Source organism: Physeter macrocephalus, chromosome 13, assembly GCF_002837175.3.
Source record: "Physeter macrocephalus isolate SW-GA chromosome 13, ASM283717v5, whole genome shotgun sequence".
Lineage (NCBI taxonomy): Eukaryota > Metazoa > Chordata > Mammalia > Artiodactyla > Physeteridae > Physeter > Physeter macrocephalus.
In genome coordinates, this window is record NC_041226.1 from 16,999,284 (window position 1) to 17,026,668 (window position 27,385).

Here is a 27,385-nt window from a genome sequence, read left to right on the forward strand (position 1 = left end):
CACCTTCATCCATTCTCCCCACCCTGGCAACCACAATTGTACACTCTGATTCTATGAGTTGAGGTTTTTTAGATTACACGTATATGTGAGATCATACGGTATTTGTCTTTCTCTCTCTGACTTAATTCACTTACCATAATGCACTCAGGGTTTTTCTATAATGTTGCAAATTGCAGGATTTTCTTTTTTATGGCCGAATAATATTCTATTGCATGTGTATGTACTGCAACTCCTTTATCCATTCACCTGTTGCTAGACGCTTAGCTTTTTTCCATGTCTTGGCTGTTATAAATAATGCTACTATGAACATGAGGGAGCAGATATCTCTGTGACACAGTGATTTAATTTCCTTTGGATATATACCCAGACGTGAAATTGCTGGATCATATGGTAGTTCTATTTGACGACTTTCCGTAGTGGCTGCACCAATTTACATTCCTACCAGCAGTGCACAAGGGATCCCTTTTCTCCACGTCCTTACCAACACTTGCTATTTTTTTTCTTTGGCTGTGCCACACAGCGTGTGGGATCTTAAGTTCCCCGACCAGGGATCGAACCTGCGCCCTCGGCAGTGAAAACATGGAGTCCTAACCACTGGACCACCAGGGAATTCCCAACACTTGCTATTTCTTATCTTTTTGATAACAGCCGTTCTCACAGATGTGAGGTGATACCTCATTGTTTTGATGTGCATTTCCCTGATGATTAGCGATGTTGAGCTCATTTTCATGTACCTGTTGGCCATTTGGGTGTCTTTTTGGAAAAATGTCTATTCAGATCTTCTACCCATTTTTAAATTGGATGATGATGATGATTTGCTATTGAGTTGTATGAGTTCCTCAGACATTTTGGATGTTAACCCCTTAACAGGTATGTAGTGTGCAAGTATTTTCTCCCATTCAATACATTGCCTTTTCATTTTGTGAGTTATTTCTTTTGCTGTGAAGAAGCTTTTAGTTTGATGTAGTTTCACTTGTTTACTTTTGCTTTTTTGGTGTTTGTGCTTTTGGTGTCATATCCAAAAAATAATTGCCAAGACCAATTTCAAGGAGTTTTCCACTATGTTTTCTTCTAGGAGTTTTATGGTTTCAGACAGTTAAGTCTTTAATCCATTTTGAGTTAATTTTTGTAAGTGGTTTAAGATAGGGGTCCAGTTTCATTCTTTTGCATGTGAATATCCTGTTTTCCTAACACCATTTACTGAAGAGACTATCTTTTCCCCACTGGGTATTCTTGGCTTCCCTGTCAAATATTAGTTGACTCCATATGCATGGGTTATTTCTGGGGTCTCAATTCTGGTCCACTTGTTTGTCTGTTTTTATGCCAGTACCGTACTGTTTCAATTATTATAGCTTTGTAAATCAGCACGTGTGACACCTTCATCTTTGTTCTTTCTCAGAAGAGAAGGAACAAAGATGAAGGCTATTCTGGGCTTTTGTGGTTCCATACAAATTTTAGGATTGTATTTTTCTGTTTCTGTGAAAAACACTGGAATTTTAATAGGGATTGCATTGACTCTGAGGATTGCTCTGGGTAGTATAGACATTTTAACAACATTAATTCTTCCAATCCATGAACACAGGATGTCTTTTCATTTATTTGTATCTTCTTCAATTTCTTTCATCAATGTGTTGTAGTTTTCAGTGTAGAGATTTTTCATCCCCTTGGTTAAATTTATTCCTACGTACTTTACTGTTTTTGATGCAATTGTAAATGGGATTATTTTATCTCTTTTTCAGATAGTTCATTGTTAGTGTATAAAAAACACAACTCATATTTGTATGTTGACTTTGTATGCTACCACTTTACTGAATTTATTGATTAGTTCTAACTAATTATATACCACCATTACAATATTAGAGAATCTGATTTTGATGATATATTTACTATTATCAGTGATTTTTACACATTTATACATTTTTACAATGTTAATTGGCATTCTTTTATTTTAGCTGGAAGAATGTCCTTTAGCATATCTTGTAAGGCAGGTCTATTGGTGATGAATTCCCTCAGCTTTTGTTTGCTTGGGAAAGTCTTTGTCTCTCCATATGTGAAGGACAGATTTGCCAGTATAGTATTCTTGGTTAACAGTTTTTTCTTTCAATATTTTGAATGTGTCATCCCACTCTCTCCTGGCCTGCAAAGTTTCTGTTGAGAAACCCACTGATTGTCTCATGGGGTTCCCTTGTATGTAACTTGTTTCTTCTCTCTTGCTGCTTTCAAAATTCTTTGTCTTTGACTTTTGGCAATTTAATTATAATGTGTTTTAGTGTAGCCCTTTTCATGTTCAACCTATTTGGGGTCATTGGGCCCTCATGAATCTGGATGCCCATTTATTTATGTTTCCAAGCTTGGGAAGTTTTCAGCCAATATTGCTTTAAATAGACTTTCTATCCCTTTCTCTTTCTCTTCTCCTCCTGGGAGTCCCATAGTGTATATATTGTTTCTTTTGATGGATGTCCCCAGCTCCCATAGGCTTTCTTCACTCTTTTTTTCTTTTTGCTCCTCTGACTAGATAATTTCAAATGAATTATCTTCTAGTTCACCGATTTTTTTTCCTCTGCTTGGTCAAGTCTGCTGTTGAAGCTCTTTTTTTTTTTTTAGAAGATGTTGGGGGTAGGAGTTTATTAATTAATTTATTTTTGCTGTGTTGAGTCTTCGTTTCTGTGTGAGGGCTTTCTCTAGTTGTGGCAGGCGGGGGCCACTCTTCATCGTGGTGCACGGGCCTCTCACTATCGCGGCGTCTCTGGTTGCCGAGCACAGGCTCCAGACGCGCAGGCTCAGTAGTTGTGGCTCACGGGCCTAGTTGCTGTTGCGGAGCACAGGCTCCAGACGCGCAGGCTCAGTAGTTGTGGCTCACGGGCCTAGTTGCTCTGCGGCATGTGGGATCCTCCCAGACCAGGGCTCGAACCCGTGTCCCCTGCATTAGCAGGCAGATTCTCAACCACTGCGCCATCAGGGAAGCTCTCTTAATCTTCAGTGCAGTCATTATATTCTTAGGCTTTAGGATTTCTGTTTTGTTTTTTTGATGGTTTCTATTTCTTTGTTGAACTTGTTACTTATTTGTGCACTGTTTTCCTAATTTTGTTTGTCTGTGCATTCTTGTAGTTTACTGAACTTCTTTAAGAGGATTACTCAGAGTTCTTTGTTAGACAGTTAACAGATCTCCATTTTTTTAGGGTAGTTATTGGAGCTTTATTTGTTTCTTTTGGTGGTATCATGTTTTTCTGATTCTTCATGATCCTTCATTCCTTGCATTAATATCTATGTATTTAAGTAAGCAGTCTCCTCTTCCAGACTTCACAGGTTTGCTTTGGCAGGGAAAGACCTTCACCAGTCAGCTGGTAGCAGTCGTGGGCAAGTAAGGCTCTCTATCAGGGTCTCTGTTTGAGCAAGGCTACTGCATATGCTGAGGTTGCAGGGGTTGCTGCTGGCTGGGTTACTTGGTTGGGTGGGTCTGCTGGCTGGACTGTGCGTTCAAGTGGGGCCACTGCAGGGGCTCCCTGTTCAGGTGGGGCTTCTGGCTATGTTTTATGGTTGGGTTGGGCCACTAGCTCTGTAATCCCCTCTGGTTGGGTGAGGTTGCAGGCTGTGTTCCCTGGGAGGATGGTGCACTGATTGGATACCATGATTGGGCAGTTATGGGCTGGGCTCTGCAATCATTCCTGGTCAGGTGGGGTCTCAGGCTGTATTTTCCAACTGGGTGGTGCTGTTGCCTGGGCTCTGTGCCAGGTGTGGTGACAGGTCAGGATCTGGCTTGGTGGTACCATGGGTTGGGCTCCAAGGCCGTCCAGAGTCATTGATCAGGCTCCCTGGTTGTATGGTGTCAGGGGCTATGCTCAACAGTTGGGCAGGCCATCTGGCTTGGCTCTTGGCCCAAGCAGGGCTGTAGGATAGGCTTCCTGGCTATCTAGGTTCTCTGGCCACGCTTCCTGGATGAGCAGGACTTGAGGCTATGCTTGGCAGTTGGGTTGGGCTGTGAATTTGCTTTCCTGCCTGGGTGGGTTGGGAGTATGGCCCTTTGACTGGAGACCCAAATCACAGAACTGCCAACTGAGCCCTCTGGCCAGATGGGGCCACTGGCTGGGCTCTGCAGATGGGCACTGCTGCTGGCTGGGGTCTTTGCTCAGGTGCCACTGCAATATGGTCTATTAAGGTTTGAGTGCTGATTGCTGTAAGCTTTGCCCCTCGTCTCCATCTCTTACCTGATTCCCTGAGATCAGAGACCTGAGAGGGCCTGCCAGGATGTGTCCTGCAACATTGAATGTCTACCTTGGGCTCTCTTTTCCCACTGGAGAAACCACAGACCTAGTGCTATGTCAGCCTGCAGGAGGGGTGATGTGGTCAGAGTGTAGCCACTCCTCTTACCTTTCTAATGTGGTCCTTCTCAGTCTCTGTGTTTCAGAGGTGTGCTTCAGCCTCACCCCCTGGTGGGGGTATTTCCACAATGGTGACTTGTCTATGGATAGTTGCTAGTTGGTCTTCTTGAGAAAGGGACTGAAGTCGGGAATGACCTATGTTGCCATCTTGATGACCTACTGCAGCTCTGCCCAGTCATCTGGTATGGCGTAAGTTAACTTCAGTACACAACCAAACAACTGTGGGTGGTTTCCTCATTCACATCATAGTAACAGGGCACTTGTACTTCTTCATGAGCAGAGATTGAAAACTATTCACTTACAAAAGTCGAGAATAAGACAGTTTCTTCAAAGTTTCAAGTTGGTGCACAAGGAGTATTTCTTGGATTAGGAAGCATGGGTTGGTATCAAAGCCTGCTGATCCTATAGGAAGTGGGATTGCTCAAAAAGGGTATCTCTAGCTGATGTCTTTAGTGTAAGTGAAACTGGAATTATTCTTAAAAGCTTAATAACATGTAGTGTCAAGGTTGTCTGGGGAGGAAAATTATACCCTGGTCTCAGTTGGGCCTTGAAATGATATCAAGCAAGTTCTTCATGCAGCCAAAAAAGGATCTGATGCCAAGAAAGGAGAGATGAGTGACTTTTAAATGGAGAAGGGGAACTTGAGTAAAATGATTCTGGGCTTTGGAACCAAATGGAAAGAAAAAGCCAAATGTTCCCTGTGGTTGTTTAGTTTCCATCAATAGCACAAAACTGTTTGCAACCCTTTGTTAATTGTAAGATGGGAGGCCAGCATTTTCTGATCATTTACTCTCTGACAAGCTCTCTGCTGATGCTTTGCTATATGATAAAGAATTTCATTTCCACAAGTAAGATGTGAGGTGGGTGGTGGATACCCCATTCAGGCATGATACGACGATTTGTTAGAGAGATTCAGTGGCCATGTCTCCAGAATTAAGTCAACAGCTTACTCGGGCACAGAAGTGACTTGTCTTTTGATTATGTTTAAAGAACAGCATTGGAAAGCAATATTTTAGTTGGCAAACGCTATCTGTAAAAGGCCAGATATTAAATATTTTAGCCATTGCAGACCATGTGGCATCTGTTGCAACATCTCAATTCTGCCATTATAGCAGGAAAGCAATCACGGATGATTTGTAAATGAATGGGAGTGGCTGTGTTTCAATAAAACCTTATTTATAAAAAGAGGTGATGGGCCATCATTTGGTGACCCCTGCATTAGAGGAACAAAACTTTATGGGAGAAGATTGGAAGGTGGATGTGTTTTATCTGTAGGAAACATGCATGCAAGCTTCCCACTTGGTGCATGGTAACCGCTTGATAATTATTTAACAAGCCAGATCCATGAGCCTATATTTCTGCTGATTGGAGCAAATATAAGTAGGCTTTAATTGCATTATAAAACAAGAGGTTAGGTATTTTAAAAGGTTCTTTTTAAAGCTAAGCTGCTTGTTAGATCTTATTAAAGGAGCTATGGGCCTCAGAAGTCTTTACCAATAGGGGAACTGCATGATGTGGGTTGCGCTCCGTCCTGTTTGAGGACACAGAACTGACTGCCTTTTAGGATGCACTTCTAAGACATAAAGGCAGAGAGGTTTGAGAACCAGGAAGGAGCAGTGAGTCACAGTGATTACTTGAATGTAGTGGTGTGGAAGAAAAGGTCAGAACGGCCCCAAAGTTTTGAACTAGGATGATCAAAACAGGAATGCCATAGCTGAGCTCCAGAGCCACAAAAAGATACTGTGATTGGATTCTGCAGGTTATTAAAGACAGAGTGCACTCAAGTTCTTCATCCCTTGCTCCTTCCTTGCTTCTCATCCTTTTGCTCTAATCTTCCTCTTTTCCTGGCAGTGCTAGGTTATGTCTGTGTCACCAGGCAAAATTTCTGGTAGAGTCATTCAACAGAGTCAACAGTATTTACTGGATATCCACTGTGTGCCAAGCATTGTTGGGGCACTGTACCCAAACTGGACTATCACCTTGCTTATCTCTTTGCTTGTTTCGGCAATGAGTTCAGAGCTGGTGGATTATAAACAATCTAGAATAGATCCTTCCTCCTGTGTTTTATTTGATGTGCCATGCAGTCTAACTGGTCACATCTAATGCCCAAGCTGAGACTTCTCTTGTGGACCAAACTCCCATGTTTTTCTGTGATTGCTTAAAGAAATCTGAGCAAGCCTTTAGAAAACTTACCTGTGCTAGGAGGTTCTAGCATTCAAAACAGAGATTTCACAAGCTCATCAGGCAAGGAAAACATCAAGGCCAATGGCTATGCCTGCTCCAGTGTCATCTTCATATAGATAATTTACCATCCAGAGCAGAAATGAACCTGAGCCTTTGGAGTTGGCAATGTTTTAGCCAGTGGTCTCCTGAGAGGATTCTGGAAGATAAGGTTCTGGCATTCCGCTCTCTTTTAACATTAGATGTAAGTCTGTCAGACCATATGTGAATACAGATCCTATTGATTAGGAGTAGCTTGTCTACTGCAAGCCAAGAAATTGAATATAGACTCTGGGAGGGAGGACATTTTAAGGCAAGGTTGTAGATGGATGAGTAATTTGAAGAAAGGAAGTTGGATGGATGAGGGTAAGTTCCGAGTTAGCTCATTAGAAGAGGACAGAGAGGTACAGGAAGGGAGGGAGGGGAGGTAGAAACAGAGTGACCGTGAGGCCAGCAGGACAGCAGGAGGTCAGAACGAAGGGCTCTGTTGCACCAATGTCTCTGGCATCTCCTAGTCATGCCGGGCAGAGGAGGGGAGTTGTATTGTGTCCTGTGGTCACTGACTTTACTCTGAAGGTGGCATCCGAAAACGGTGCTTAGAGGTGGTCTCAAGAAACACCCCCTCCTCAACAAAGTCCAAGCCAAATCTGTTATCTGAAGCAACAAATTCTTATATAAAGCAAAGTACTTTTTAAATTCTTTTAAATGATGTTAACTCTGGCTGTTTACCTCTGAAGGCTCTGTAGATGAGAATCCCTTAATCAGTGCATGATTACTGATTAAAAACTGCCCCAAACACAATGCTAATAAGCTTGGAAGAAGAACTGATGTTACCTGAAATTCCTTTCAAGTTAGCTTTGAGTGGGTCGAAGAGATAGGTAACTCCCCAGGAATGTAAAATGTTTTTCAAGTTGAAATGATTTTGGATCCTAAACCTCAAAAACAAAAACAAACCATCAACTTTCACTTAAAATTCTCACTCAGTGGACTTTCATACACATCACATGACAACCAAACCCCCTCACTTGAAAGTCAGGGATCTCCAGGCTCATTTCCAGCTTCATCCCAGACCCCCGACCCCCTGACTAATCTGACCACACAGCACTCTCTCCCAACTCTGGACCTTTGCTTCTGCTGTTTTTTCCAGGTCTCCCTTGAGACCTTTCCTCTAAGCTCAGTTCAATTGTTACCCCTCTTCTTCCCCAGCTGTTTTGTAACGGTCAGTTCTTAAGGCCCCTTTAAACACTTTTTTTTGTTCTACTCTTCTGATGTATAGAACATTCTGCTTCCTGTTACTGTTATTTATGATACTGTAAACTATTTGAGAAGAGAGGCTGTAAACTATTTGAGAAGAGAGGCTGGTCAGTTTTTAGTTCCTCATAATAATTAATATTTAATGAGTGCTTACCATGTGCTAATCACTACAAGTACTTTATGTGCATTCTCTCATTTCATCTTCACGTAACTATGTTATTATTACCCTCATTTTACAGATGAGAAAACTGAGGCTTAAAGAGTTTAAGAAGCTTGCCCAAGAGGACGTCCTGAGTATGTGGTGGAGCTCAACTCAGATGAGGCTGAGCACAGAGCCTGTGCTCTTGGCGTCTACACTTCACTACCTCGCATCCCGGGTGGCTTCTCACACACAGTAGGTGCAGAAAAGAAGTTGTTGACTAACTGCCAATTGATAGAGTGTCTCATTTAATGTGTTTATCTTTGATACAACATATTTTCATGTTTGCTGTGTGCAGCGTGGGTCTTTGGTTTTCCTAGCAAGTCCCCAGAACGGGAAGAATCAGCATGCCAACTTCCTCATGTTTCTTCAAGGGCAAGGCATTTAAAACTTTAACGCTGAAGGAGCCTTTAAAACTACGGCTGACATTATTTTTCTTTGAGAATAAAAAAGTTCAAAATGGAATTTAGATGGTCGTTTCTATAAACCATGCGGAACTTGTAGGAGAATAAAAATACTGCACAATATCAAAGTTCTTCACTGCCATACAAGACAACGTAACCAATATTTTAAACAAAGGAATCAGATTTTCTCATATATGTGTGTTTTGAATCTGTTCAATAGTTTCAAAAAAGGCACAAGCTTTCTCTAAGTATGCTGATATTTCTCAAAAAAATTTTGGATCACCTTTTCTGAAATTTTCTTCCTTAAACTGCATTCTTTTGAGAACTCTCAATGCTGAAACAGAGGTTAAGAACATGAACTTGGGAATCCAGTGCTGGGGTCTGAAAGCTGGCTCAGCCTCTTACTACCTGAGGGACCCAGGGCAAGTTACTTTGCCTCTCTTTGCCTCAGTTTCCTTGCTTGTGAAATGAGCCTAATACTAGTGCTTAGTTCTTAGCTTTGTGAAGATTAAATGAAACAGTCCTTGTAAAGTCTTCAGAACAATGCCCAGTGCAGCTCATGCACTTTTATTGTTACCACTGTGGTTTTATTGTTTTGCAGCGATATTGAGAAAGAGCTAAGACACATTTGAAGCCAAGTATGGTGGTTATGGTAGGTGATAAAACTGGGTAATATCACTTTTAGTAACTAAAGACAATAGTAAAAGCGAGGTATGACTATGAAAGACGACAGTGATTTGTTTTTGGTATGGCTACGAAGGCCAGTCCAGAAGAAATGCTACAAAAATATCTTGAGTTAAAAAAAATACCCTTTACCGAAACCAGACAAGGATGTCAACAAGAAAACCAGACAAGAAAATGACAGACCAGTGTCCTTTATGAATATAGACGTAAAAATCCTCAACAAAATACTAGCAAATTGAATCCAGCAACATATAAATCCCCCATGAGCAAGTGGGATTTATCCCAGAAATGCAAGGTGGGTTCAACATATGAAAATCAATCAAGGTAAAACACCATATTAATGAAATAATGGACAAGGGCCACGTGATCATTTCAAGAGACGCAGAAAAAGCATTTGACAAAATCTAGAATTCTTTCATAAAATATAAAACCACTCAACAAACTTGGGATAATAGGGAACTTCTTCAACCTCAAAATGGGCATTTGTAAAACCCCCACAGCTAGCAGCATCCTTAACGGTGAAAGACTGAATGCTTTCCCCCTAGATCAGGAACAAGATAAGGATGTTCACCACTTCTATTTAACATTGTACTGAAGGGTGTGCAGGGCGATTATGCAAGAAAAAGAAAGCAAATGCATCCAGAATCAGAAGAAAGAAGTAAATGTATATCTATTCACAGATGACTTGGTCTTGTATATAGAAAATCCTAAGGAATACACACACACACACACACACACAAAAACTATTAGAACTAATAGGTGAGTTCATCAAAGTGGCAGGATACAAGATCAAGATACAAAAATCAACTGTGTTTCTTTATACTAGCAATGAACAATCTGAAAATGAAATCCCATTTACAATAGCATCAAAAAGGAATAAAATACTTAGAAATAAATTTAATGAAAGAAGTGCAAGACTTGTACACTGAAAACTACAAAACGTTGTTGGAAAAAACTAAAGAAAATCTAAATAAAATGAAACACATCTTGTGTTCATGGGTTGAAACTCCTAATGTTATAAAGAAATTATTCCCCAAATTAATCTATAGATTCAACAAAATCCTTACCAAATTCTAGCTGTTTATTTGGCAGAAACTGATAAGCTGATCCTAAAATTCATATGGAAATGCATGGGACCCAGAATAGCCAAAACAATCTTAAAAAAGAAAAACGAAGTTGAAGGACTCACACTTGCTGATTTCTAAACATATTAAAAAGCTATAGTAATCAGTCAAGAGTGTGTGTGGTACTGGCAAAAGTATAGATGTTTGTGCCTATGGAATAAAATTGAAAGTCTAGAAATAAACCTATACACTTATGGCCAATTGATTTTGACAAGGGCGCCAAGAAAATTCAATGGGAAGAAAGAATAGGCTTTTCGATAAATGGCTCTGAAACAACTGGAGAGCCACATGCAAAGGATGATGTTGGACCTCTACTTCATTCCATACCCAAAATTAATTCAAAATGGATCAAAGACCTAAATATAAGAGTGAAAACTAGAAAACTCTTAGAGAAAACATAGACATAGATCTATGTGACCTTGGTTAAGCAATGGTTTCCTAGGTATGACACCAAAAAAACCCACAAGAAACAACAACAAAAATAGATTAAACTTCATCAAAATAAAAACATTTGTGCTTCAAAGGACACCATTATGAAAGTGAAAAGACAACAACCCACAAAATGGGAAACAATATTTACAAATCATGTATCCGATAAGGAGCTAGTATCTGGAATATAGAAAGAACTATTGTAACTCAACAAAAAAAAGACACATAACCAATTTAAAAATGAACAAAGAACTCGAACAGATATTTCTCCAAAAAAGATATAGAAACGGCCAACAAGCACATGAAAAGATTGTTGACATTAGTAGTATTTAGGGAAATATAAATGAAAGTCAGACTGAGAGACCACTTCACGTGCCATAATGGCTCTCATCAAAAATACAGGGGCTTCCCCCTACAGCTGTTGTCACACACAGTTGTGAGGTCACCCAGGCTGCAGTGACTTGCCCCCAGCCTGAGGAGGAGGCCAAAGCACAGAGGAGGGCATTGCTGAAGGGCAGAGGAGGTGAACGCATCCTGACTAATATAACTAAGAATAACGACACAGTTCCGGAGTGCAAGCTTTATAACATCCCTACTCTTTAATCCACAATTTGGGAAGGCAGTCTTTTCCCTTTCTCTATCTCCCTTGCCTCCATAAAGAGGGGCCTTTGAAAAAATTATGGTAAAATATACATTATATAAAATTTACCATTTTAACAATGTTAAGTGTCTAATTCAGTGGTGTTAAGTACATTCTCATTGTTTTCCAATCATCACCAGTATCCACTCCAGAACTTTCTCATCATTGCAAACTGAAACTCTGTACCCATTAAACATGAAGAGGGTCTTAGGGAAAAAAAGGACAATAGCAAGTGTTGACAAGAATATGGAGAAACTGGAACCCTCATACATTGCTAGTGGGAGTGTAAAATGGTGCAGCCACTTAGAAAACTGTCTAGTAGTTCCTCAAATTGTAAAGTGTAGAGTTAACACATGACCCAGTAATTCCATTCCTAGGGTATATACCCAAAATAATTCAAAATATATAGCCACAAAAATTTGCACAAATGTTTGTAGCAGCCAAAAAACAGAAAGAAGCCAAAAAGTGTCTTGGCACCTAAATGTCTATACATGGATGAATGAATAAATAAAATGTAGTATATCCACACAATGAAATATTACTTGGCCATAAAACAGAATGAAGTACTGACACAGGCTACAACAAGAATGAACCTTGAAGACATTATGCCAAGTGAAAGAAGCCAGACACAAAAGGCCATGTATTGCAAAATTTCATTTATGTGAAACGTCCAGAAAAGACAAATCCACAGAGAGAGAAAGTAGATTGCCTAGGGCTGGGGTGAGGGGGATGTGAGTGACTGCTAAAGGGTGTGGAGTCTCTTTCTGAGGTGATGACGATGTTCTGGAATTAGATAGTGGTGATGGTTGTGCAACTTTGCAAATACACTAAAAACCTCTGCATTGTACACTTTAATTGTAAATCCGTTTAAAAGAATGGGTTTTATGGTATGTGAATTATCTCTCAATTTAAAAAGAAAGAAAGAAAACACCCTCAGAAAAGCACAAACTACACATGATGATGATCAGCAGCTCCTTGAAGGAAGGGCAAACTCATTTGGGATATGTGAGATCTGGTGGGTTTAAGAGAATGCACATATCATGTCTAATATAAGAAAAAAATGCTCATTGTTTGGCTTCCCACTTTGTTGACCTAAAAACTCAGTGTTTTACTCATCAAACAAATATATATTTGACATAATTAGTCTTTCTTGTGGGTTTTCTTGATTATTCTTTTGGTATGATAATGTTCCTAATGAAGACTGACAGCCCTTATATATTCTATTTTATTTCCTTATAAGTAAAAGTTTACTTTGGAAGGTAGATATCATAATTCATCCAGAATCTACTGATGCACTGCTTGGTGATGTTTAACCAGAAGGCACACGTCATTGCCATACAATTTTTGCCTGCCTACCCACAGAGTGCCCAAGTTTTTGCTCTTGCTAAGTCAAATATGCAGGCTGACCTTAGAGCAGGTCATACAAAGTGACGAATCAATGATTTGTGGAACTAGAGGAAATTCTTGCCCAAAAGCTGACTTGCGTCTACCATGGTCCAAAGTTTTGTACCCAAATCTAGACCTAAAATAGTTTTTACCTCTTTCTTTATTCCCTAAAGGGCTTAAAGCTAGTTTTTTAAAACTTGGTTAGTTTTGCTTGTGAAATATCCCTAAAAGGGAAGGGGAGTTTTATTTCCCTAAAATCTTCTATCCTTCTCAGACAGCAGGCAATCTTAGGGAGATTATTTATTTATTTATTTATTTATTTATTTTAATCTGGATGAGGTCAAGTGTGAAGCAATACTTGGGTTACTATGACCTCTGCCTTCCTGTCCCTTCTCTGTCCTCCAAAGTTTTTTAGGATCATTCCTCAAGGGTTTGCAAGTTCTAAAGCAGATATTCAGCACCAGTGAAGAGTTCGCAATGGAGCTAGGCACCTCCCTGGGGCCTCTTCCTTATATCAGCTGCTCCAGGACAAGGCCAGCCATCTGCCTCATATGCTCAAAAAGACTGTAGCAAATTCCTGCACCTGGCTGCATTTTCTCTCCACTTTTAGCCTCAAATGATCTTCTTCCTTTGCTGAGCTTCTCTCAAACATAACAGAAAGAATCAGGGCTGCTTCTGCTCCATGCCAGAGAGATCTGTTGAAATAGCCAGTCTTTGGACTTTGATTTGGGGTCTAAATATTTCGCTTGGGAGATAGGCTTTGTCTTAGAGTTTAGTTCACCTTCTGCCCTCGCTATGCCGGATCCCACTTTAGACCTTGGCCCTTCACTCACTGGGTCTCTGTGTGTTTTTGTTCCAGTGCCTGGACTTATTTTTAACTCCTCGAGGGACCACTGCCAAGGCCTCTGGCTCAGCGCTGCTGACAGCCTGGTCAGTGGAGGAGCCCAAGGCGGCCAGTGGGAAGGCACACGAAGAATCCACACGCTGCAAATGAGCCCTCGGATAATTTTCTTGCTTAATGCTGGTCTACAAATTAATTATGCATTTCTCTGATTTCAAATGTACCGGAGAAGCTTATCATTTAAAGGTGTTCGTGAGGAATCCTTTGTAAAGTAATGAGGTTTGCAAATAGGTTTTGTTTTGCAGAAGCAAAATCCAGCACCATCATTTAACTTTTTGACCTATTGGGGTTTTGTATTGGTACCCACTGGGTTTTCTTAAAGAAAGGCTCACCTTTATTTAGAAAGAATAAAACTTTCAGCACGAGGACTTAAAGTCTTGAATTTGTATGCTTTAATTTGCCTTCAGATCAGAATTATATCTGTATTTGCTCAACTGCATAAGCGATCTTGCCTCTTTGGTTTTGAAAATGATGCTTGTATACTCTTAGGATGTGATAAGATTTAGGGCACATTCCTCCAAGGTAACTGTACAGACCCTCGAGTCAGGCCGCCTGGGTTCCAGGTCTGGCTGACTGGAGCAGGCTGCAGAGCCCCCCGTCAGGACAGCGCAGCTGCTCACCTGGGCAGGAACACGTCCATCCTGGCTCTCTTCAGGCTGGAGGTCCAGATGTGGAGGATGCTGGCTGTGAGGTGAGGCTCAATGTGGCTCAGTGGGGTGTCTCTGTCTCTCGGCCGCACCAGGAGGAGACTGGCCGCATCTCCCAGGTACGGCAGCTCGAGCACCTCTACCTGATGGCCCGCGGGGTCCTGGAACTGGCCTGGGGGTTCAGCGGATGGGGGTTAGTTCTGTCCCAGGAGCCCAGGGAACCTAACAGTGCCAGACCCTGGGAAGGGCCAGCTCACAGAACTGGAAATAATGCATTTTATTAACAAACACGGAGTGCACCTCTCCCTCAGGGAGCAGTTTGAGGCCGAAGGCTGGGGAGCTGTGGCCATCTTTTCTACTCCTAAGACCTAGAACATCTCTAAGATATTCTCATGGGGCTTGAGCCCCAGGGCCGGCAGTGGCTGGGCAGGGTGGGGACAATGGCACACGGGAGAGCCTGTCTTAAAGGGGCAGCCAGTCTAATCCTGGCTTGTTGTTGCCGTGTCAGGACCCAGGCTCTTTGTGCCAGATTTTCCTATCTTTCGACAAAAGCTCTAAACCCAGACGTCACGGGAAATTTCTCAATTTTGAAAGCACTGCACAGGCCTAACGAAACAGGAGTCCGGGCTGGATTTGACCTGATGTAATTTGTACCCTGTAGGTCTCAGGATGGACAGCTGGGAGCTTGTGGGCAATGGCAATGGCTGGCTGAGGACAAGTCCAGGCCACTGGGCAGAGCCTGATTTCAGAAGCGTGTGATGGGATGGTGGCAGGTGGCAGCAGACCCAGGTGGCCAGAGATCAGAAGACCCGGCGAGGGCTGCTGGTGAATGCAGAGGCAGTGGCCAGACTCAGTGACAGGGCAAGATGCGAGTAACATGCAGCATCCAGCTGGGCTGGGGAGACCTGGCGGTCTGTGGCAGCCCCGGTCTTGGGTGGAGCTCCAGGCCTGATCCCTTCCCTGGGAGGACCGGGAGGCCTGGGCCTTAGTGTCGAGGGACAGCTGAGCTGCGGGTCACTAAGACAAAATCTTAGGATCAGTGGGGAAAGACAGGGGCATGGTTCATACTCCTTATCGTATCTGCTCAATAAATATTTGCTCAGCCTCCTCCACTGTACGCTGGGGAGAGCAAGAGCCTCTCAGAGCCTGCCTGCCAGCCGCCGCCCAGCGGACAGATCAAGCAGCCTGGGTCACAGCAGCGACGGGAAAATGTTAGGAGCAAGAACTACAATCCGCTGTAAAGGTATATTTTACTTATTCAATAGTCGTTCTTTCATTCCCATCTTACTTGACCTCAATTAATAAGTATTGGTTGAATAAATTCACTGAGAACTCACAAGGGTCCTGTATGGAATCAAACCAGGATGATAGCAAGTTTTCTAAACACCAAAGCTCCTAAAACACTGATTCAAGTCTCACTGGCTTAATTAGTGAATAACAACATAATTAGTCCCACGAGCCGGAGGGAGCTGAGCCTGCAAACCAGGGTTTGGCGGGGTGCCGGGGAGAGGAGGTGTGTAGGGGGCAGGGCAGCGGGGTCCCTCCCTCCCTGGCCTCGTTGGGGCCCCACCGGAACATCCACAGCACTCACTAGTCTGCTGGGATGGGGGGCAGCCTGGCGTACCTCCACCGCGAGGGGCATGAGTGACAGTAGGCAGGGTGGACAGAACCCTGGTATTTCAGGCCAGTGGCACTTTCGGGTGGACATGCTCTCGAGAACCTTCTAGACTGACTCTCAACCTTCCATCCTTTGTCAGCACCGAACACTGAGGCCGGTGTTCATTTCACGGGGGTGAGTGCCAGGGGAAGGGATTTGCCCGAACATTCTTGGTTTCACACTAACTCCCCCCTGTACTCAGCGCAGAAGGAAAGGCCAGGCAGGAAATCTGGTTGCTCTTCCCCGTCTGCTCCCTCGCTATCCTGACCGTCGCCGGCTCCCTGGCCTGTCCTTCCTCCGCGGGCCCCGCACAGCCGAGGGCATGGCAGTGATGCTCAGCCCCGTCCTTCAGAGCGAAGCCCGGGCCTCCCCTCCCGCCCTCACGGATCCCTCCCGGGCTCTCGCGGCTCACCGTAGTTGACCTCGGCCGTTTGGTACATCATGGGGACCTGGAGGACGGCGTCCCGGGCACAGGCGAAAGGCAGCAGCTGAGTGTCCGAGAAGGAGAATCGGTGCCGCCAGGCACTCTGGAAGGACACGGTGCTCACCAGCACCAGCTGCGCGGACTCCACGCCGCCGCCGCCTTGCTCCCACGTGGAGCCCCCGGGACGCTCACCTGCAAGCAGAGAGCGGGGCGCCGCTGGGACGCTGACGCCTGCGTGCGCACCCTCCCGGGTGCGGAGGCATCCCCGGAAGTGGGGTTGTAGCTTGCTTGTTAGTGCTTAGCTGTGGAACTGTAGTGTTTGTAACGAGCTGTGGTTGGAGACCATGCTTTAATTATTTTCCGAACAGCTTGGGATGCTCTGGCTTGTTCCAGCTGTGTTCCCTCTGGGACCGTTTCCCAGGAAGCGCGAGGCCCGCGCAGCTCAGACAGACCCCTGGGAGGGACTGGGCGCTGTGATGGGAGACGCTGCACAGGGTCACCTCTACCCCGCACCCCCATGGCCCCAAATGCTGCTGGGCCTCATGCCTGGCAGAGCCTTTGTTGACACAACGACGTCCAGGGCACGGGCTTGAAATTCCGAGCCTCACCTGAGAGAGGAGCGGGCTGGCCACCCGTCAGGCGGCCACGTTGCTCCAGCTCGTTATTCATTTACTAAACACACACTTTGCGCTCGGCTCTGTTTTCAACGCTTTAGCAAAGCCTCCCCAACTCTTCCTGCCAGTTCTATTGTTATTGCCAGTTTTAAAGGTGGGGCACCACGACTCAGATAGGCTGTCCGAGGTCTCATACTTGTGAGCTACAAAGTCACCATCTGCCCAGTTACCCAAGACAGAGACCTTGGATTTGAACCCGAGCAGCCTGGCCCCGGTCTCGGGGCACCAACTACCCCTCTTACTTGGAGGACCATCCATTCCCCGGCGCTCGCGCCGACCCCCTACCCGCGGGGTTGATGGCAGCAAACCGTGGCCTTGCGTCTCCTGGCAGCACAGCAGCTGCAACAGGGAGTTCAACGCTTTTAAGCCAATTGAAAGACATTGTGAAACGTTGGAGAAAACGGAAAGAGAGGAAACCTCCTCATCAATAAAGATCTTAACGTCTGCATTTTAACTCTGCACTCCTGCCGGCATACGTATTGTTCTCAATTCGTAAAGTACGTATTCCCTGTTCTGTCTTTTAAACACTGGGTCTTCAACGTTCTCCCTATTTCTGTGTAACCTTTGTAATCATCAAGGATGCTGGAGCGAGACTGCCGGCGTTAGAATCCTGGCTCTGCGGGCGCAGGGCAGGAGGCACAATTCTCTGTGCCTCAGTTTCTCCGTTTGTAAAATGGGGACAATAATAGCACTTAGCTCTTAGGATTACTGTGAGGGGAACTGAGCTAATAGGCACAGAGCACTTAGAAGGGTGCTAGATAAATAAACTGGGCACTCAGTAGATGTTAATGATGTTCTTCATCTTTGATGGTAATTACAGCTGCATGATATGTAGGTGCTATAATTCACTGAATCATCCCTCATTGCTGGACAGGTAGGTTATTTATCAGTCTTTTTCTTTCATAATACTGGGCTACACATCTTATTACATACAAGTATTTCCTTAAGCTAAATTCCCGAGATACCACTTTTTTGGCTCCTACTGCATCTTGCTATGAAGGGAGTTAGCTGTCAATGAGAACAGAGCTCAGTGGGAACACACCTGGGGGGCATTGCGTGGGACAAAGGCTGCAGGGCTCGGCTGGGGGTGGGAGGCTCTGAAGAGCGCCCTTCTGGGTGTGCCTGCGTTTGTGCCTGTGTCTCTGGGGGTGGGGGAGGGGCAGACTGGGACCAAAAGTGAGCCTTGCTTCACTCAAGGGTAGGGTCTTCCAGCAGGAGAAGCTTCTGCTGCAATTGAGGGCGGCCTGAGTACCCGTCGCCTGGCTTCTGATGAGTAACGGGGGGTGACCAGTCTCTTCAGCCCTCCGCCTTTAGCCTCATCAAGGTGGACGGTTTTCCTTTACCTGTGGTCTGCCTGGGGGCCCATCCGTTGGCCAGGATGGTGGTGCCATTGGGCTCCCTGAGGTCGGCTGCCTCCAGGCTGCTGTTGGCCCACCGGGAGACCTGCTCCACGAAGCAGGGGGCGAGTGGCATCCCCGTTGGCACGTAGAGGGTGCAGGTCAGCTCCAGCTTGGCGCCAGGGCTGGCGCTGGGTAGCGCGGCGTAAACAGCTTGAAGCCACTCTCTGACCCTTGGGTCTGCGAAAAAGATGTTGGGATCGATCAAAATGGTGAGTGTAAGAGAGGAGTTAGCCCCAGCTCTGCGTGCATGTTGCATGGGAATGGGACCCCAGAGGGTCCACTCTTATTTCCCACGGTTCATCCACCATAGACAGTCAAATTGGTAAAGTCATAGCTAAGTTGCTCAGGAATTAGCCTGGATCCGCAGATTAAAAGTTGAGGGGGAAGAAACCATGCTAGATTTGAAAGAAATCAGGCTGGGATTAAGTCAAATAGAAAAACACTACCAACCTCCCAGAGACTATGCTTCCTAAACAGCCTTGAGTCAGAAATGTAGCCCAGTGCTACATTCCCTCATCCCCCTGAGCCCCAGCAGACAGACAGCCCGTTACTCATGTCAGCGAGAACCTGCAAGAATGTCGAGGAAATAAGAGGCATTTGAGAGAGTCGATGGTTTCCACCTTCCTGATGGCAGCTGGACTTCTGGTTATTCACTACTTACACGGGAGATTGCTTCCTTCTCTCCATAATCAATGGTAGATTTCTTTTTCATGCTATTGTTCACGACTGCGGGTCTCTTTCCCCCAGCCCTGGGCATCTGGAACTGGAGCTAGACCTCTCGCCTACTGCTGAGTCACGACACAGTTGAGTATCCTCCTGAGACGTGCAGGCTGGGCTCTTGCAGCAGTCAGGACCCCTTCCCAGGCAGGCTGCCTCTGGAACACGGCCCTTCCCTTGTCCTCCCTGCCCTCCCCTTCGTCTTAGGCATGGCCCAGTGGCTGCCCACAAATCTCCCCCGTGACACCCAGGCTTTGCGTCCTATTCCTGCCCCACCCTGCCCCTACTGGCTCTCCCAGGGCGCCAGGTAGAGTGACTCTCTTGTCTTGGCTTGGGGGTCCGTCCACACCATGTCCCATCCTTTATGTCACAGAGGCCAGGCCAAGAGGCAGCAGCAGACCCCCTACCCCTGGCTTGCCGGCCAGAGTCCTTCTGGGGACACAGGCATCCAGAATACACGCCGGCCAGGGTCCCCAGCCACCAGGCTGCAGAACGGGGTTGTGGGCAGATTCTGCTCCACAGAACTTTCACTAAAGCTACTTCTTAGAGTCGACAACTGTGCTGCTACTCAAGTGCTTGCTTTTTATTTTAATGAGAAAAGCCATGAATGAGAAAAAATACCCGTCCGATTTTCCTCTACTGAGGAAGGTCGTAAGTACTTACGGAATCATGTCCCTGTAGAATGTAGACTGTCTGCAGGGGAGAACGGAGACATTTCTGGGGTCCTCAGTGTCACGTGACCTTAGGGGATGGTCACAGAGCTCTCTGTCCTCTCACCCTCTCTGGCCCAGAGGACCAGCTGTCCTTCTAGCCAGACACGTCCAATTAGCAGAGTCAAGAGGCTTAAGAAATCGTCTCCACCTGAGCCGGCTTTGTCCCTACCATTAGCACATCGGAAGTGCTTTTCTAGATGCTGCCGGAATGAACAGACATCGTCAGAATAAAAGATACTGAAGGTTGACAGTGTTCACACTCTGTTAAACGCTCTACACGCATGATCACGGTTAACCCTTTCTACAGCCCTGTGAATTAAGTGCACTTGTGGTCCCATGTATAAATGAGGGAGCCGGGGCTCAGGCAAATTAATAAACTTGCTCAGTGTTACCCGGCGTCACCCCCCCACTCCCACCCTCTGGTGAAGGACAGGTGGGCTGGGAACGGTCTGCTCCTCTGATTGGGAGAGCCTCACGAAGCCTCCTGTTTTGCTGCGTTTCCTAGGTCTTGTCTGTAATGGGGCAAAAGGGACTGACGTGAGTGGTGACAAAAGGCTCCCCGCTCCGCCCCAGCCCTTGAAACTGCTGCCTCAATTCCTCTCTCCTCCCCCTCCCCTGTACAGAGCTGTCCTTCCTGCTGGAGGGGCTGGGTGGCTCTAACAGAATGGTGAGCGAGAAGGAGGGAAACCAGGGGGCTGCAGTAGATCAGGAACGTAGTGGGGAGGGTGGAGGGTCTAAAGGGAGGGTCCCCGGGATGGCGCAGAGTGGCGGGAAAGTGCTAGAAGAAGTGGTATTTTCCTGAGTCCCGCTGCAGACCAGCCTTTTAACCCATTTGAGAGACCAGCTTGGAAAGAGCCTTCCTTCTCAATACATTAGCTGAACTGAACGTCTTGACTGTGACGCTGAAGCCGGGGGCGGGGGGAGGGGTTCTGGACTGTGAGATTAATGTATATAAAATTCTCAGTTGGCGATTTGTAATGCTGAGTAAAGAGCGTGAAGTTTCGGATGATGTGCAAAGGGTTTGGTTGAGCTGAGAGAGAGATGAGGAGGAGTCTGGTGAAAAATCAAGAAGGTAAAAGGTGCTTAGATATGTTTCTGCAACTGCTCAGTGGTTGACAGTGGGGCTAAAGAGTTGAGGAAAGAACATAGGACTGGAGTCGGAAAATCTGGAACTGGAATCCACTTGCCTGTTGGGTGAGCTGAGTCTCACCAAACCATTAACCTCTTGTCTCATTTGTAAAATGGGGACTTTAGGAGGGCTAGCGACTGCATATGGTTTCTATAAGGACCAAATGACATAATGACTGTAAAAGTGAGTCCATATGCATCATCAAACAAGATTCTTTCCCAGGGGCCAGGCTACCTCCATCTCCGAGGCCTCTGTTCCCAGCATCATTCTTGTGATGAATGGAAAGCTGTAAAGCGTTCTTTATTAATTTACCTGGAAAAGCAATGGAAATTCCTCGAACTTGGACCATTGGGAAATCGTGTGTTTCATGCAGTGAAAACAAAGGTATTTGGGGGGGATATCACTGGTGCCTGTTCTGAAACTCATGCTGTGCTTTAGCACCAGCAGGTGAGGGTCCTGGCGAAGCTGCTGGTGGTCACCTATTGGCTGGATGTCAGTGAGAAGACAGGGCCCATGGGTCCCACTGTGAACTTGGATGGATCTCTGTTGATCAGACGGGAACAATGCCCCAAGCCCCTGGACCGTGGGTTCATGTTCCTGGTCTGCACCCAGTTGTAAAAGAAAGGCTGGGCCAGGGCAGGGGTGTTGGGCAGCGTCAGGTTGTTTTTCAATCAGCACGCACGTGATTCTCTGAGCAATTTTGTGGCAAACAAAAATCCAGGGGTATTCTATTAACTAGAACTCTGTAAGCAGCACATTCCTGTTTGTAATAATTAACCATGGCTCCATAAGATAATGAAGCCATTTATGAATAAGAAAAAAAAAAGGTGGGATTATGTTCCACAGAGTCTGACCATTAAGCAATTCTAGAAGTTTGGTAATTCTTGAATGGGCTCTATGGAAACACTGTTAATCATCATATTTGGTTAACCAGGTAACATGATTGTCCCCGTAAACAAAGAATTGACTGTCATCCGTTCTCTTTCTCTGCGGGGTAACTGCACTTGCATTTCTCACTTTCCCCATAACCCTGACTTCTGTGAGAATCTGTTTCAAGGCTGAAATGCCTGCCCCTCTTTCATATTCCTATTTATTCTTCATAACCTAGCTCAGGTGTCATGTTTTCTGGGGAGCCTTCCTGATCTGCCAGTGGAATAAATCTTTCCCTCCCCTGCACTAACTTATTTCAAATGAGTACACTCACTGCCTTGTGTTAGAATGTGTTTCTATGCGCATCGTTCCTATGAGACTGAGCTTTTGTGCTCAGCGGTTTCCTTGCATACCTGGCTGCTAAATTCCTGGCGTAGTACCAGCCCACGCGGCAGGAGCTCAAAAGTACTTCATGGATTGCGTTGCACTGAATCTAACGTGGCTATCCAAGAGTGACTCCATGGATACGTGCATTTCCGTGATATACTTGCTGAGGAAAATTCAGCTTGATAACTTATGTTTGTCTTCACTTATCCCCAGAGAGAAAACACATTTGTCTGTTGGCCAGCAGGCCCACAGGAATTGTTTTGGCCAAGGACAGGGTGTGGATGGAGGGGGACAGGACGCACAGCTGGTGCCTTGTGGCCTGACGTTTGGAGCGCTCACCTTTACTTGCCCACTCAAGATTCCAACTCAAAGGAAGCTCTTGCCATGACGTCTTGGTATTAGTTCCTGCGCTTTCTAAAAAGTATTAATTTATCCAATTTGTAGCTCCCATCCTTTTTTACTGGCATCTTATTCTAAGAGAAGAAAAAGCTGCGTGCACGAGTGTCTGTGTTTGTATGGAGTTGGGAGATTGGGAGCAAGGCCAGGCTTTGCCAGGCCCTGAGTGTGGGCCAGGCGTGGCTGACCTGGCGTTCATGCTGCCACTGACAGAGCTGTTCTGAAGCCCCAAATCATAGAATTATGTTGGTAGGTATGGCCCTGCCTTGAAGTCACAGATTTATGAAAGCAGGTTGGTCAAGAACGCGAGCTCTGAAGCCAGACAGCCTGGGCTTGAGTCCCAACTCTGCTGCTTCCTAGCTGTGTGACCTTGGGCAAGTTGCTTGTGCTCTCTGTGCCTAACTAGGCTCATCTCTAAAATAGGTTTGATGAGATAATTACCTACCTCAATAGGGTTGTTGGGACACCGGATTAAATTATATTTGTAAAGTGCTTCGAGCACATCCTGACACCTAGGAAGCACTGTGAAAGGGCTTGTGAAATGCAACTGAGAAATTGCCACCCAACCTAGAGTAGAGGGAACCTTAAAAATCATCTGGAGTAACGATGCAGAGTTTGAATGCCTTCTGCTCTGCACTTGCCCGTGGGCAGCCTTCTCTGCCTGCCCCCCGGGGGCAGCCTGAGCGAGAGGAGGGGGAGTGGGGCAGTGGGCGTGGGCAGCAGAGAAGGGGGAACAGCGGCCCGCTTACCGTGGACGGTGTACCCCAGGGCCTGGACCAGCTGCCTCCGGGTGTTCCCCTGGGCTCCGAACTGCAGGAGCTCCAGAGGGATGAACGCGCCGGCGGGGGAGAGGACCAGGTTGGTTCGGTTGCCGTCCGTGGCCACGATCCGGTAGAGGCGAAGCGCGAGCTCCGTCCTCAGCAGCGTCAGGTCCTCAGGGAGGTCGCTGGCTCCTCCAGGGGGGCAGGCATGAAGGAGGAAGAGGGCGAGCAGGAGAGACCTCATGGTTCCTGCAGTGGAGGGAAGAGATGCAAGTGAGCCGAGAGCCGGTCCATCCTGCAGAGAAGCAGGCGTCGGGCGCTGGGACAGGCTGAGGGTGCTGATCCCTTAGCTGGCTTGTTACCCGCCCCTGTCCACCCGCACCGGATGCTTCACTGTATCCTGTTGTGTCTGCCTTAGAAATACTGAGAAACCAAACTGTGAGTTGGAAGGCCTGGATTTTAGGCCTGCTCTGTCACTTACTACATGTGTGACCTTGGGTAAAGCTCTGGTCAGACCAGAAGCAAACCATTATGTTGGAAAATAAATGTAAGAAGTACATCCTACTCATTTTTCTTGGTACTTAGTTAGCTTATAGCTGGGCCATGTCTATCATTAATAATAATAGTAACAACAAAGAATATACTATGTTAGAAAGGACTTTATATTTTCTCAGTATATTTTCTCAGTTAATCATTACAACAATCTTACAAGGTAGCTGTTATTATATTGTAAATATAGAGGTGATGATGAGGTTTAGAGAGCTCAGCGGCTCATTTAAGAAAACATGAGGCTAGAAAGAGACCCATGACTCCAGTCCCGGTCTCCTATGGGTGGTACATGAAATACTGGGAATATAAATGCACATTAAAATATCGAGCCATGAGCTAATTGTGCCTAGGACATCAGAATTCTTGTGATGTGAATTATTCTCATAAAAAAGGACACTTTCACAGACAGTAGAATGATACAAATATAACTCCTACTACAGAAACGTACCCCTTCGAGGAAGAGAGTGCATTAGTTGCAAATTAATGCAAAGAAAAGAAGGTAAAGCAAAAAGTGTTTTCAGTAACTATACTACACAGACGGCCTGCAGCAATTTCTGCTAAGTTGTCTGACTTTGGTGTCAGACAGGATTGGTGTGAGGGAGGCCCAGTCCAAAGTCATCTGAGGATGAGAAATTTGCATGTAAAGCCACTGGGCTCAAAGGTGTTTATTTCAGATAAAGTCCCCACATGGAAGAGCATCCTCTTTTTCTCAACTCTTCCATCCTGTAGGCAAGCACAAAGGCAGTGCCTGGGTGACTTGGCATCTCAGGGGGAGGGATGTGCATGGACGTGGGGGTCTTTCTGTGTGTGTGTTTGGAGGTGGAGGGTCCCAGCCCCGGGTCATTGTGAAATGACCAGTTCCCAGCGCTCTTGAAGCTCCTATCACCTCCCGCAGGGACAGAGCAACCAGACGTTCATGCCCCTGGGCTCCCCGTGACCACATCCCAGCGGTGGTTCACCGCAGATGAGCTGTTTACTCACGGACTCTTGTATGGGACTGTCAGAGTTTCCTTGCTTGTTTCTGTTCTTGTGGGTCTCCAGCGTTAACGTGCTCCCCTTTTAAAAACGTGGAGCAGAATCTGCTTTGAATCACAAGACAGCATAGGGAGGAAGCCGGCAATTGCCGTCTCTGTCGGCGATGTCTCTACCACTCGGTCCAAATTCCTGGAGCCTGAGGTCCCGCAGAGAGCCAGGGGAAGGAGCACAGCCCGGCCAGCCAAGCCCAGATCGGAAACAGAGCAGGCCCTGGGGAGGGAGCCAGCCATACCCGGCAAGCCTTCTTAGGCTTGTGACCTGGTTGTACCAGCAAGGAACCCCTCATCTAGCCCTTTGTCACTTTGAGGAATTTCACTGATAACTCTGCCATTAGGGCTTTTGCTGGGTACCAGGTACCTAATGCTTCTCCCCTCCTCCTGTGAAGAAAACAATAAATCAGTCACTGGGCATGACTTGAAACTTTTAGCAAATGGCATTCTGCAAAAAAGAAAAAAAAAAACAAAAAAAAAAAACCCAATGCAAGGTATAGCACAATCAGTTTGGAGCAGGGTGACTTGCCTTATTTATTATTAATAAAAATGAATGCACTTATTTATATGTACTATAATAAATATTATAAGTACTATTAACAATCTTGTTCTTCTCAGATACAACAGTTAATAAATCTGATGACTCAGTTTGAGAAAGAGACCATGTTGTCAACAAGCGAATGCACATTTTGGGAAAGAATAAGCAGATTCTATCCAAAGTCTGTCCTTGTGACCTATTCAGAATTGCATACGTTTCAATTAAGGTCTTAGGCATTGTATTAAGTACAAAATACATGGTAGGTTATATGCTGTTAATGATTAAAGTAAAGAAGAAGATTTGGAAGATTTAGTAATTTTCTCTCAGGCACCTGTTAGAGTTAATATTTGAAAAAGAATGAGGCTGTTTTTCATCAGACAACTACTCACACCCTTGTAATCAGTGGGTAATTCGCTTTAAAGTAAACTGTTGACACTCAAGCCCGGAATAGTTTATATGTCTTAGGATAGTTACAGCTCTAGAACTGTTTCACATGAAATTTCCCCAAATCTTTAATGTAGATACAGTGCATTCTTGCATGCTTTGAACTCTAAGTTGTAGTATGATGGGGGAATAAATATGTATAACTTATTCTACAGCATCCAGAGCTGGCATCCATCCCATCCATCCATCCATCCATCCATCCATCCATCCATCCATCCATCCATCCAATGGCTCTTCCTTGCCTGCTAGGTTCCAAGGCACTGTGCCAGGTCTGGTGGATGTGGCAGTGAACCAGCAACCTGGGCTCAGCTCTCAGGGGACCTACAGTCTTGTTCCCTGAGTGCAGACTTTTGATGTTGATACTGACGGTTTTAAGAAAAAGAACCAACCATGAGGAGGACCATAGTAACTTGTAAGGTCTGTCTCCCAACGCTGTGAGCTCCCCGTGGTTGCAATTATTTGAGCAGAAGCTGATTCACTCTTTGCCAGTGGTGGAGTTGGGGAGATGCTTATGAAAAGGTTTCCCAAATTCGAAAAAGTCTAGCTGTGTGACTTCTGCGAGCGTTCCTTCCTACCTGACTCTAAGAATGTATCATTCTAAATTGCTTTTACATTCTCAAGAAAAAAATACTAGGGAAATTACCATACAAAAAATATTTCCTGTGTAGGTTAAACATTTCACCGTGTGAATGAAATGAAAGATGGGCAGCAATTTTGCGTGTGTGTGCTCAGCTGTGAACCTGGGTAAGTCTCTTTGTTCTCTGACCATTTAAGCAGAGGTTATCATGCTTGTTTCTGCCTTGCTGGGATATTGGTTACACTGCTAGGGAGCCTCCATTCCTGAAGATATTTATCATAATTATAACAACAAAACTAGTGAACATTATTGAGCTCTTACTGTGTTCCAAGTACTCTGTTATATCCTTTCAATTCATAATTGCAATGAATTCTCACAACAGTCCTATGAGGAATGTATTATTATCGCCATTTTGGAGAGGATGAAACAGGCTCAAAGAGCTCAAGGTACTTGCCCAAGTTCCCACAGTTAGTTAGAGGTCAAGCTGGCTTTGAACGTAGGGCCACCTTGATGCCAAGGCTCATGTTCTTTGCCACAGTCCTGGTGGTGTCTTTCAGGAGCCACGGGGCTCTTAAAATCCCTCATGGCTGTGGGATTCCAAGACATTTGGCGGAGAGCCCAGACTCTCTTGGCTCATAATGTGAGCCACATTCACCAGGGATGCTATGGTGAATCTCCTGTAGACAGGCAGCTATGAGGTGCAGCACCTTTTAAATTATAGTTTTTAATTTTTCACAGCCTGATTTTTTTATAGGCATAAACTATAAGGCAAATCACTTTCAAACCCATCTACACTCCATCAACATCCCACATTCCTGCCAATACTTGGTACTTCCCAGCTGTCTTATTTTTCCAGT

At 45.3% G+C, this 27,385-nt stretch overlaps 2 protein-coding genes across 4 annotated transcripts in view; one reads left to right on the plus strand and one right to left on the minus strand.

The window, feature by feature from the left end:
• Positions 1-13,957, plus strand: part of INTS6 (integrator complex subunit 6) — a 110,928-nt gene extending 96,971 nt beyond the window's left edge. The window contains exons 19-20 of one of the 3 annotated variants that reach the window (XR_003682505.2): positions 8,093-8,247; positions 13,579-13,957. The gene's annotated coding sequence lies outside the window, so the exon portion shown is untranslated. Of the gene's footprint in view, positions 1-8,092; positions 8,551-13,578 lie in introns of those variants that run through there. The other 2 variants (XR_008618943.1, XM_028497279.2) reach the window with 2 other exon arrangements.
• Positions 1-25,191, minus strand: part of SERPINE3 (serpin family E member 3) — a 31,784-nt gene extending 6,593 nt beyond the window's left edge. Inside the window, exons 1-6 of the mRNA XM_007105215.4 lie at positions 24,926-25,191; positions 23,384-23,644; positions 18,366-18,599; positions 16,337-16,540; positions 14,241-14,439; positions 7,434-7,534 (exon numbers count right to left, since the gene is read on the minus strand). Of these exons, the coding sequence (XP_007105277.2) occupies positions 7,434-7,534; positions 14,241-14,439; positions 16,337-16,540; positions 18,366-18,599; positions 23,384-23,639 (994 nt within the window). The 5' untranslated portion in view covers positions 23,640-23,644; positions 24,926-25,191. The remainder of the gene's footprint in view (positions 1-7,433; positions 7,535-14,240; positions 14,440-16,336; positions 16,541-18,365; positions 18,600-23,383; positions 23,645-24,925) is intronic.
• Between the last annotated feature and the right edge of the window lie 2,194 nt (positions 25,192-27,385).